The 13,468-nt window shown below is 43.9% G+C and overlaps 1 protein-coding gene across 6 annotated transcripts in view; it reads left to right on the top strand.

Moving 5' to 3' along the window:
* Window positions 1–13,468, top strand: part of LOC115225789 — a 103,421-nt gene that overhangs the window by 41,784 nt on the left and 48,169 nt on the right. For all 6 annotated transcript variants that reach the window (XM_036514579.1, XM_036514580.1, XM_036514581.1 and 3 more), the window contains exons 5-6: window positions 164–274; window positions 4,942–4,968. In XM_036514579.1, coding sequence (XP_036370472.1) covers window positions 164–274; window positions 4,942–4,968 — 138 coding nt within the window. The remainder of the gene's footprint in view (window positions 1–163; window positions 275–4,941; window positions 4,969–13,468) is intronic.

Raw genomic sequence — 13,468 nt, 5'->3', positions numbered from 1 at the left:
GCGTTAGGAAGGGCATCCAGCTGTAGAAACTCTGCCAGATCAGGCTGGAGCCTGGTGCAGCCTCCTGGCTTCCCAGATCCTGGTCGAACCATCCAACTCATGCTAACATGAAAAGCGGATGTTAAGCGATAATGATGATGATGTACATTTTCTTTTTTTCTAGCGCCAATATGTAAATATCAAGGTCGAACTGTCGGAGAAGGAGTCTATTTTGGTCTCTATGGTATCTTTGCATGCATGAAGAATGGAACAGCGATTAGTTTGGCAATTTATCGTAAGTCTTTCTCAGAAAAATACTATTTATTTTACCTTTATTTATTCATTTAGACGGTGCTCCAGCATGGCTACAGTCAAATGACTGAAACAAGTAAAAGACTTAATCCTCTTGCATTCCCACCCTTATTTTGTTGTTGATTTATTTTATTGGAATAATTATGTGGGTGTCTGCCAAGTCAGCTGCCAGATGTTGGAGTTTCAATGTGTCCAAAAACATTGGCCCAAGATGCTACATAGTGGGACTGAACCTAAAACCATGTGGTTGAGCAGCAAACTTCTTACCACGGAGCTATGCCTGAACTTATACATATGTATTTTATCGTTTGTTTTTTACTTGCTTCAGTCATTAGATTGGTGCCATGCTGGAGCACCACATAAAAGAATTTAAGTCAAACGAATTGACCCCTGCACTTATCCTTTTTTTAAAGCCTGATGCTTATTCTGTTGGTCTCTTTAGCCCGAACTGCCAAGCCCCGGACATAAACACACCAACACTGGTTATCAAGTAGTGGTGGGTGGACAAACACAGATACAAAGACACATAGATATATATAAATGTATTTCGGTCTCTTTTGCTGAGTGAAGGCGCATGGCTCAGTGGTTAGAGCGTCGAGCTTACGATCGTGAGGTTGTGAGTTCGAATCCTGGACCGGGCTGTGTGTTGTGTTCTTGAGTAAGATACTTCATTTCACGTTGCTCCAGTTCACTCAGCTGTAGAAATGAGTTGCGACGTCACAGGTGCCAAGCTGTATCGGCCCCTTTGCCTTTCCCTTAAATAACATCAGTGGCATGGAGAGGGGAGGCCGGTATGCATGGGTGACTGCTGGTCTTGCTCAGTGGTTAGAGCGTCGAGCTTACGATCGTGAGGTTGTGAGTTCGAATCCTGGACCGGGCTGTGTTGTGTTCTTGAGCAAGACCCTTTATTTCACGTTGCTCCAGTTCACTCAGCTGTAGAAATGAGTTGCGACGTCACAGGTGCCAAGCTGTATCGGCCCCTTTGCCTTTCCCTTAAATAACATCAGTGGCATGGAGAGGGGAGGCCGGTATGCATGGGTGACTGCTGGTCTTGCTCAGTGGTTAGAGCGTCGAGCTTACGATCGTGAGGTTGTGAGTTCGAATCCTGGACCGGGCTGTGTTGTGTTCTTGAGCAAGACCCTTTATTTCACGTTGCTCCAGTTCACTCAGCTGTAGAAATGAGTTGCGACGTCACAGGTGCCAAGCTGTATCAGCCTCTTTTGCCTTATCCCTTGGATAACATCAGTGGCGTGGAGAGGGGGGCCGGTATGCATGGGTGACTGCTGGTCTTGCTCAGTGGTTAGAGCGTCGAGCTTACGATCGTGAAGTTGTGAGTTCGAATCCCACACCGGTGATGGGCATGGGTCGCTGCTATCCTTCAACACTGCCCAGACTTGTGCTTGGGAGGGTAACTTTCTAGGTGCAATCCCATGGTCATTCATGACAGAAGGGGGTCTCCTCCTCTTTTGCTGAACTGATAAGTAGCAGGGGACATAAACACAACAACATCAGTTGTCAGGTAGTGTTTGGAGTCAGAGACTAACAGAAAGATGTACACACATAGATGTATATCACTTTTACTCTTGTTTCAGTCATTTGACTGCGGCCATGCTGGAGCACCACCTTTAGTCGAGCAAATCAACTCCGGGACTTATTCTTTGTAAGCCCAGTACTTATTCTATCAGTCTCTTTTGCCGAACTGCTAAGTGACGGGGACGTAAACACACCAGCATCGGTTGTCAAGCAATGCTAGGGGGACAAACACCGACACACAAACACACACATACATATATATATATACATATATACGACAGGCTTCTTTCAGTTTCCGTCTACCAAATCCACTCACGAGGCATTGGTCGGCCCGGGGCTATAGCAGAAGACATTTGCCCAATATGCCACACAGTGGGACTGAACTCGGAACCATGTGGTTGGTTAGCAAGCTACTTACCACACAGCCACTCCTGCGCCTATATGTATATGTTAAACAGACACACACACACACACACGTGTGTTAGGCTTTTTTCAGTGTCTGTCTACCAAATCCATTCAGATGACATTGGTTAGTTAGGGGTTATATAGTAGAAGTGTGGCACCATGCTCAAGGTATCATACAGTGGGACTGAACTAGGAACCATGTGGTTACGAAGAAATCTTTTTACCATGCAACCATGAAAAAAAATGTGAAAGGCAGACATGATTAGAGATGGGGTAGAAGTGAATGGTAAATAGAGGCAGGGATAGCATGGTCAATGGGGGGAAGGTGAAAGAAATAGGGGTGAATCAGGGAGGACAGGTATGTGATAAGTGACAGCACAAAGTTTATTTATTTATTTATGCGCCCTTTTAAGGCCTAGCCAGGCTCATGGGCCCGGTTTCCCGGTTTCTATGGCGTATGTGTTCCCCGCAGCTGGACGGGATGCCAGTCCATTGCAGCGTTACTCAAGAAACAGGAAGAAAGAGTGAGAGAAAGTTGGGGTGAAAGAGTACAACAGGGGTCTCCACACCACCCCCTGCCGGAGCCTCGTGGAGCTTTAGGTGTTTTCGTCAATAAACACACACAACACCCGGTCTGGGAATCAAAACCACGAGTCAGCTGCCCTAACCACTGGGCCATTGCACCTCTACAAACACGTGTAAAGTAACAATATAATAAAGCCATAGATTTTAGTGCCCTAATCATGGTAACTGACAAACCCACAGAAACAGTACCCCAACATGGTGGGTGACTAAATTCTCAAAGACTGTACCCTGGAATATTGACAGATCATATTCTTTAAGGTGGCACTCAAGTATGGTGACAATAAATTCTTGAAGATGGTACCCCTGCATGGTGACAGAGTAAATTCTTGAAGACGGTTTCCTAGTATGGTGAAGGACTAAATTCTTGAAGGCAGTACCCTAGCATGGTAACAGAATAAGTTCTTGAAGATGACACGCTAGCAAGGTGACAATAAATTCTTGAAGATGGTACCCCTGCATGGTGATAGAGTAAATTCTTGAAGATGGTTTCCTAGTATGGTGAAGGACTAAATTCTTGAAGGCAGTACCCTAGCATGGTAACAGAATAAGTTCTTGAAGATGACACGCTAGCAAGGTGACAATAAATTCTTGAAGATGGTACCCCTGCATGGTGACAGAGTAAATTCTTGAAGATGGTTTCCTTGTATGGTGAAGGACTAAATTCTTGAAGGCAGTACCCTAGCATGGAAAGATAAGTTCTTGAGATGACACGCTAGCAAGGTGACAATAAACTTGAAGATGGTACCTGCATGGTGACAGAGTAAATTCTTGAAGACGGTTCCTAGTATGGTGAAGGACTAAATTCTGAAGGCAGTACCTAGCATGGTAACAGAATAAGTTCCTGAAGATGACACGCTAGCAAGGTGACAATAAATTCTTGAAGATGGTACCCCTGCATTGATGATAGAGTAAATTCTTGAAGACGGTTTCCTAGTATGGTGAAGGACTAATTCTTGAAGCAGTACCCTAGCTGGGTAACAGAATAAGTTCTTGAAGATGACACGCTTAGCAGGGTGACAATTAAATTCTTGAAGATGGTACCCCTGCATGGTGATAGAGTAAATTCTGAAGATGGTTTCCTAGTATGGTGAAGACTAAATTCTTGAAGGCAGTACCCTAGCATGGTAACAGAATAAGTTCTTGAAGATGCACACGCTAGCAAGGTGACAATAAATTCTTGAAGATGGTACCCCTGCATGGTGATAGAGTACCTTGAAGACGGTTTCCTAGTATGGTGAAGGACTAAATTCTTGAAGGCAGTACCCTAGCATGGTAACAGAAAAGTTCTTGAAGATGACACGCTAGCAAGGTGACAATAAATTCTTGAAGATGGTACCCCTGCATGTGATAGTAAATTCTTGAAGATGGTTTCCTAGTATGGTTGTGAAGGACTAAATTCTTGAAGGCAGTACCCTAGCATGGTAACAGAATAAGTTCTTGAAGATGACACGCTAGCAAGGTGACAATAAATTCTTGAAGATGGTACCCCTGCATGGTGATAGAGTAAATTCTTGAAGATGGTTTCCTAGTATGGTGAAGGACTAAATTCTTGAAGGCAGTACCCTAGCATGGTAACAGAATAAGTTCTTGAAGATGACACGCTAGCAAGGTGACAATAAATTCTTGAAGATGGTACCCCTGCATGGTGATAGAGTAAATTCTTGAAGACGGTTTCCTAGTATGGTGAAGGACTAAATTCTTGAAGGCAGTACCCTAGCATGGTAACAGAATAAGTTCTTGAAGATGACACGCTAGCAAGGTGACAATAAATTCTTGAAGATGGTACCCCTGCATGATGACAGAGTAAATTCTTGAAGACAGTTTCCTAGTATGGTGAAGGACTAAATTCTTGAAGGCAGTACCCTAGCATGGTAACAGAATAAGTTCTTGAAGATGACACGCTAGCAAGGTGACAATAAATTCTTGAAGATGGTACTTCTGCATGGTGACATAATACATTTTTGATGATGGTACCTTCCTTAAGTGACAAAATTTTTGAAGATGGTTCACTAGTGTAGTTATAGTCCAATGAATGAAATAATAAGGAAAAACAGGAATAAACTAACCTGTTGATGTTAACCCCTATTTTCATATATTCCTCATATGTTTTTCTTTTCTACTTTGCAGCGGAATATCTTTGTGAACCACCCTACCGTAAGTTTGATTTTATAATTCATAGACTTTATAATTTCGGGCATCTAAATGCCTTACGCACAAGTCAGTGATATATATACAAGGCGGCGAGCTGGCAGAAACGTTAGCACGCCGGGCGAAATGCGTAGCCGTATTTCGTCTGTTGTTACGTTCTGAGTTCAAATTCCGCCGAGGTTGACTTTGCCTTTCATCCTTTCGGGGTTGATAAATTAAGTACCAGTTACGCACTGGGGTCGATGTAAACGACTTGATCCCTTTGTCTGTCCGTGTTTGTCCCCTCTGTGTTTAGCCCCTTGTGGGTAATAAAGAAATAGGTATTTTGTCTGCCTGAGTTCAAATTCCGCCGAGGTCGACTTTGCCTTTCATCCTTTCGGCGTCGATAAATTAAGTACCAGTTACGCACCGGGGTCGATGTAAACGACTTGATCCCTTTGTCTGTCTGTGTTTGTCCCCTCTGTTTAGCCCCTTGTGGGTAATAAAGAAATAGATATATATACTTCTTTTGTCTTTGATGTCCATCATTTTGCTGGAACAGTCTTGTCCATTGTTTTAACTATGGAACGATATATATCCTGGGTGTAGTGTATTCATTTACCCATTATTCAGTTTATCATAAATAGAAAGATTTTTGTATTTGGTTAATGAATGCTTATAAGTTGACTGTTATATTTTTTGTCAATATTTTACGCATGTATTTACAATTCAAAATGACCATCCTTTGTTTTCACCATTGCCCTTAATCTTTTCTCAACTGAAGTGCAAGACTTGTTCACCACTTCCTTGATAGCTTCCTTATGCTTCTTTGTGGAATTCTCTTCGCCTTCTTATTGATGGCTCTGCTTGATTCACCTGATACGAACTAGATGCTTTCTTCCTGGAACTGGATTTTGTCAGTTTGATCACACCACTTGAAACTTTTCCCACACTTTTGAAAACGGTTTTCCCACGCCTTTTGAAAACAGTTTCCCCACACTTTCGGAAACTGTTTTCCTACACTTTTTGAAAACAGTTTTCCCATACCTTTTGAAACCAGTTTTCCCACACTTTCGGAAACTGTTTTCCCACACTTTTTGAAAACAGTTTTCCCACACCTTTGAAAACAGTTTCTCCACACCTTTTGAAAAGTTTTCCCACAGTTTCAGAAACAGTTTTCACACACTTTTGAAAACAGTTTCCCCACACTTTTGAAAACAGTTTCCCCACACTTTTGAAAACAGTTTCCCCACACTTTTGAAACCAGTTTTCACACACTTTCGGAAACCATTTTCCCACACTTTTGAAAACAGTTTCCCCACGCTTTCGGAAACCGTTTTCCCACGCTTTTGAAAACAGTTTTCCCACGCTTTTGAAAACAGTTTTCCCATGCTTTCGGAAACAGTTTCCCCACACTTTTGAAACCAGTTTCCCCACACTTTCGGAAACCGTTTCCCACACCTTTTGAAAACAGTTCTCCCGCGCGTTTGAAAACAGTTTTCCCACGCTTTTGAAAACAGCTTTCCCACGCTTTCGAAAACAGTTTCCCCACGCTTTCGGAAACCGTTTTCCCACACTTTTGAAAACAATTTTCCCACGCTTTTGAAAACAGTTTTCCCACACTTTCGGAAACAGTTTCCCCACACTTTTGAAACCAGTTTTCCCACACTTTCGGAACCGTTTCCCACACCTTTTAAAAACAGTTTTCCCGCGCTTTTGAAAAGTTTCCCACGCTTTTGAAAACAGTTTTCCCACGCTTTTGAAAACAGTTTTCCCACGCTTTTGAAAACGGTTTTCTGCGCACATTCTACTGTGTTTTATAGCCTCACAATTCTTTATACCAGCCATTTTCATGTTTTGCTTAAATCACCATATTTAATTAAGGGTAGACAAAAGAACGTTAATAAATGTTATATGTTTGCAACTATTTTCACAAATAATTATTTCAATTTATGGTTGAATAATACATAAATTCTTATGTTTAAATAATGGCTAAATGTGTATGTTGCACCCAGTATATATATATCATCATCATCATCATCATCATTTAGCGTCCGTTTTCCATGCTAGCATGGGTTGGACGGTTCAACTGGGGTCTGGGGAGCCCGAAGGCTGCACCAGGCCAGTCAGATCTGGCAGTGTTTCTACAGCTGGATGCCCTTCCTAACGCCAACCACTCCGAGAGTGTAGTGGGTGATTTTATGTGCCACCGACACAGGTGCCAGACGAGGCTGGCGAACGGCCACGCTCGGATGGTGTTTTTATGTGCCACCGACACAGGTGCCAGACGAGGCTGGCAGACGGCCACGCTCGGATGGTGTTTTTATGTGCCACCGACACAGGTGCCAGATGAGGCTGGCGGACGGCCACGATCGGATGGTGTTTGGTACGTCCCCAAGCACGGAGGCCAGTCTATGCGGTACTGGCTACGGCCACGTTCGGATGATTTTCTTGTGTGCCACCGGCACTGGTACCACAAAGATACAAATTCCATTTATGCTCATCTATTTTGATTTGTTTTGATTTGATTTGATTTTCACTTGCCTCAACAGGTCTTCACAAGTGTCACTTGCCTCAACAGGTCTTCACAAGTGTCACAAGAAGGAAGGTATGCACAGGTGGACTGTCTACGTCGCCGGGTCTTCGGATGGTGTCTTTATGTGCCACCGACACAGGTGCCAGATGTGGCTGGCGAACGGCCACGATCGGATGGTTTTCTTGTGTGCCACCACGGTACTGGAACCACAAAGATACAAATTCCATTGATGTTCATCTATTTTGATTTGGTTTGATTTTCACTTGCCTCAACAGGTCTTCACAAGTGTCACGCGTGTCACACACTTGCCTCAACAGGTCTCCACAAGTGTCACACACTTGCCTCTGCCTCAACAGGTTTTCACAAAGTGTCACACACTTGCCTCTGCCTCAACAGGTCTTCACAAGTGTCATAAGAGGGAAGGTATGCACAGGTGGACTGACTACGTCGCCGGGTCTTTGGATGGTGTTTTTATGTGCCACCGACACAGGTGCCAGGTGAGGCTGGCGAACGGCCACGATCAGATGGTGTTTGTTGTGCCCACAGCACGGAGGCCAGTCGATGCGGTACCAGCTACGGCCACTTCGGATGGTTTTCTTGTGTGCCACCGGTACTGGAACCACAAAGATACAAATTCCATTGATATTCATCTATTTTGATTTGGTTTGATTTTCACTTGCCTCAACAGGTCTTCACAAGTGTCACACACTTGCCTCAACAGGTCTTCACAAGTGTCATAAGAGGGAAGGTATGCACAGGTGGACTGACTACGTCGCCGGGTCTTCGGATGGTGTCTTTATGTGCCCCGGCACAGGTGCCAGATGAGGCTGGCGAACGGCCACGATCGGATGGTGTTTGTTGTGCCCACAGCACGGAGGCCAGTCGATGCGGTACTGGTTACGGCCACGTTTGGGTGGTTTTCTTGTGTGCCACCGGCACTGGTACCACAAAGAATACAATTCCACTGATGTTCATCTATTTTGATTTGTTTTGATTTGATTGATTTTCACTTGCCTCAACAGGTCTTCATAAGTGTCACAAGAAGGAAGGTATGCACAGGACTGACTACGTCCCAGGTCGGGGCCACGGGTTATGGCCTGACTAGTCTTGCCGGGTCTTCTCATGCACAGCATACTTCCATAGGTCTCGGTCTCTAGACATTTCCTTAGTGAGACCTAAAGTTCGAAGGTCGTGCTTCACCACCTCGTCCCAGGTTTTCCTGGGTCTACCTCTTCCACAGGTTCCCTCCACTGCTAGGGTGTAGCACTTTTGCACACAACTATCTTCAGCCTTTTTTGTCACATGACCATACCAGCGCAGCCGTCTCTCTTGCACGCCACAACTGACGCTTCTTAGGTTCAGCTTTTCTCTCAAGGAACTTACACTCTGACGATTATGAACACTGACATTACACATCCATCGGAGCATACTGGCTTCATTTCTTGCGAGCTTACGCATATCCTCAGCAGTCACGGCCCATGTTTCACTACCATGTAGCATGGCTGTACGTACACATGCATCATACAGTCTGCCTTTTACTCTGAGCGAGAGGCCTTTTGTCACCAGCAGGGGTAAGAGCTCTCTAAACTTTGCCCAGGCTATTCTTACTCTAGCAGTTACACTTTCAGCACACCCACCCCCGCTACTGACTTGGTCTCCTAGGTAGCGGAAGCTATCAACTACTTCTAGTTTGTCTCCCTGGAACGTGGCAGAAGTTGGTCTCTGCATATTTCCAGTGTTTATTGCTCCTGAGCATTTGCCACAGACAAAAACTATTTTCCTAGTTAGCCTTCCTTTGACATTGCTGCACCTCTTATGTGTCCATAGCTTACACTTGGTGCATCTTATAGAGTTTCTACCTACACCTTTTTTACAGATCGAGCAGGGCCATCTACCTGAAGGCGTTTGTGATTGATCTACCTCCTACTTATTAGAACTTTGGTTTTGGCTAGGTTGATTCTAAGGCCCTTCGATTCTAATCCTTGTTTCCACACCTGGAACTTCTCCTCCAGTTCTGATAGTGACTCAGCAATTAGAGCAAGGTCATCAGCATAGAGGAGCTCCCAGGGGCAACCTGTCTTGAATTCCTCCGTTATTGCCTGGAGGACTATGATAAATAGGAGGGGACTGAGGACTGAACCTTGGTGGACCCAACCTCTATCCGGAATTCTTCACTGTACTCGTTCCCACCCTCACCTTACTAGCAGCGTCTCTGTACATGGCTTGCACAGCTCTCACCAACCATTCTTCTATCCCTAGTTTCCTCATTGACCACCAGATAAGGGACCGGGGGACCCTGTCAAAGGCTTTCTCCAAGTCAACAAAAGCCAGGTACAAGGGCTTATCTTTGCTAGGTATTTCTCCTGCAGCTGTCTTACCAGGAATATAGCATCAGTAGTACTTTTCCCTGGCACGAACCCAACTGCATATCATCTAAGGTAACTCTCTCTCTAATTAGTTCGGCTACAACCCTCTCCGTAACCTTCATTACCTGATCCAGCAGCTTGATGCCCCTGTAGTTATTTGTCTCTAGGGCGTCGCCTTTACCTTTGTAGCAGTTGACTATTATGCTGCTACACCAGTCATTGGGTATGACCCCCTCGTGTATCACCTGGTTAACTATACGGGTGACTAAGCTATAGCCGACACCACCAGATATTTTGAGCATCTCTGCAGTAATTCCTGATGGGCCTGGGGCTTTCCCTGTTTTCATGCTTCTAATTGCCTTATCTACTAAGGAACTGTTAACTCGGATTGCTGGTCCCTCTGTTGGGTCGACATTCGGCAGACTCTCTTTATCCCATTCATTTCTTCTTCATTCAGCAACCTATCATAGTGGCGTCTCCAAGTCTCTCTCTTTGCACCCTCATTAAGTGCAAGTGAACCGTCCTCCTTGCGAACACATTTCTCTCCTACCACGTCACGATTCTCTCTCACACACTGTCTTGCAACACGAAATACCTCAAGTCTTTCATCCTCACGACGCAGGACATTGGCAAATTTTTCCTCTCTGCTTCCCCTCTGGCTAGATAGACCTGTCTCCTGGCTTCCCTTCTGGCAGACTGATACACTTCCCTGCTACCACCGTCTTCTTCCAGGCCTTCCAAGCCTGTTTCTTTTGTCTAATAGCCCTGTCAACAATATTGTTCCACCACCACGTTATTTTGGGTCTTAAGGGGACTTTGCACCAGCCCAGATCTGGTCAGCGGCTTTCAGCAGGTTGTCCCTCAGAAGCGTCCAGTTGTCTTCTACCCCATGCGTAGCTTATACTCCCTTCCATTTCGTCTAAAGCTTCAAATAACATATCTCTAAATCTCTGTCCATTCGCAGGGTCTTTAAGCTTCCAGACCCTTCTTCTCCATGTTGGTCGTCTTCTAGTCGCCCTCTTAGTCCTGATCCTAAAGTCACTAACTACCAGTCTATGTTGTGGGGTGCATTCTTCACTTGGGAAGGTTTTGGCATTTATAAGCAGCCATCTTTCCCTTTTTCTGGCAAGGATGTAGTCGATTTGGCTAGTATGCCGGCCCGATCGGTAGGTGACCAGGTGGCTTGTCGGTTTCCTGAAGTTAGTGTTGCAAATCATAAGACTATTCGCATCGCAGAACTCCAGCAGCCTGGTTCCCTCCTCGTTGCGGGAACCATAACCGTAGCCTCCATGCACGCCATGGAAGCCCCCAGCACGTCGTCCAACATGCCCATTGAAGTCACCAGCCACAAAGAGAAGGTCCCTGTCGTTCGTCAATGATGTGGTCTGCAGTAGGGTGTCATAGAAACAGTCTTTCTGTCCATCAGGTAGCCCTGGCTGAGGGGCATAGGCCGATATAATAGTTGCTAAACTATGGTGGAGCACTCTAATCTTAATTATTCTGTCACTTACTCTGACTACCTCGATTACCTTATCTACCCATTTTTCGGCGATAAGCATGCCACACCCCCGACTCCGTCAGTATTCCCAGCCCAGAAAATCTTGTACCTCTGTCCTTTGCCTGTGAGGAACCTAGCAGAACCTCCTCTCCACCTCACTTCTTGAATGCAGCATATATCAACCCACCTCCGTTCAAGCAATTCAACTATCTCGCCAGATCTGCCTTTCAGTGTGCCGACGTTGAGGGTGCCAACCCTGAGGCTGTGGGTGGGGGTGGAAGTGGTATTGGTCCTAATAGCGTCATGTACCTGAAAAGAAAACTCGCGTTTGGCAGTATTCATAGACAAACAATGGAACTTAAGTTCAACCTCGTATACAACACTAAACATATCTTGCAATGACTGAACACTACCTTTTATGGAAGGAGGTGGGGGTGGCGTAAGACTTTGAGTGTATAAGGGAGACAAGGATGAGAAAAATTTAGGACTTCCTGTACCGGTGGTGGGGGTGGGAGGGCGGGTGCACCGCGAAAACCGGGCTAGTAGCTATAAATAAATACCTAAATTTTGCCTAACCTATGGGAGAAGCGTGGACGATAAGGAGCTATAAATTATAAATACATTTATTCTATATCTACGAGGCGTGAGACTGATCGATAAAATAAAATAAAATTAGGGGCAAGCTTTAAGATTAATATATATTTAACACAAGACATGAGACAACGATATAATATTAAGATGAACTATAGAATTAGAATCATATGTACATATAAAAAAGACACAAGGCGTGAGGCTAAATTTCACAAGTCATAACAATAATACTATAGAGATAAAACAGGGCTAACTAAAAGATCAGATCAGTTGCAGATAGTTAAGTAGGTACACGGGTTGAAATTAAATATAGATTGCTTAGCTTGGATTCATATTTCGTATTTCGTATTTTCGTAGGGAGTCGGATACCAGTCTGAATTCAAGTGAGGCCGTTGAAATCAGTCGCTGGTTTATATGCATATAGGGTGGCGGAGAAAGGGGGGGGGGGCGAATGGCGATCGAAAGAGATATAAGACAATTGAAGAGGAACGGGGGGGTCGTGGCCCACCAAGAATCGGCCGGCAGCCATTTCTTCCTTCCTTGGGAGAGAAATAGTTATTAGTAGCTATAAATAAATACCTAAATTTTGCCTAACCTATGGGAGAAGCGTGGACGATAAGGAGCTATAAATTATAAATACATTTATTCTATATCTACGAGGCGTGAGACTGATCGATAAAATAAAATAAAATTAGGGGCAAGCTTTAAGATTAAATATATATTTAACACAGACATGAGACAACGATATATAATTAAGATGAACTATAGAATTAGAATTATATGTACATATAAAAAAGACACAAGGCGTGAGGCTAAATTTCACAAGTCATAACAATAATACTAATAGAGATAAAACAGGGCTAACTAAAAGATCAGATCAGTTGCAGATAGTTAAGTAGGTACACGGGTTGAAATTAAATATAGATTGCTTAGCTTGGATTCATATTTCGTATTTCGTATTTTCGTAGGGAGTCGGATACCAGTCTGAATTCAAGTGAGGCCGTTGAAATCAGTCGCTGGTTTATATGCATATAGGGTGGCGGAGAAAGGGGGGGGCGAATGGCGATCGAAAGAGATATAGACAATTGAAGAGGAACGGGGGGGTCGTGCCCACCAAGAATCGGCCGGCAGCCATTTCTTCTTCTTCCTTGGAGAGAAATAGTTATTAGTAGCTATAAATAAATACCTAAATTTTGCCTAACCTATGGGAGAAGCGTGGACGATAAGGAGCTATAAATTATAAATACATTTATTCTATATCTACGAGGCGTGAGACTGATCGATAAAATAAAATAAAATAGGGGCAAGCTTTAAGATTAAATATATATTTAACACAAGACATGAGACAACGATATATAATTAAGATGAACTATAGAATTAGAATTATATGTACATATAAAAAAGACACAAGGCGTGAGGCTAAATTTCACAAGTCATAACAATAATACTAATAGAGATAAAACAGGGCTAACTAAAAGATCAGATCAGTTGCAGATAGTTAAGTAGGTACACGGGTTGAAATTAAATATAGATTGC

The sequence above is a fragment of the Octopus sinensis genome, linkage group LG28 (genome assembly GCF_006345805.1).
Source record: "Octopus sinensis linkage group LG28, ASM634580v1, whole genome shotgun sequence".
Classification (NCBI taxonomy): domain Eukaryota; kingdom Metazoa; phylum Mollusca; class Cephalopoda; order Octopoda; family Octopodidae; genus Octopus; species Octopus sinensis.
The sequence above is the reverse complement of the archived record's forward strand: the minus strand, read 5'-3'. Positions and strand labels throughout refer to the sequence as shown.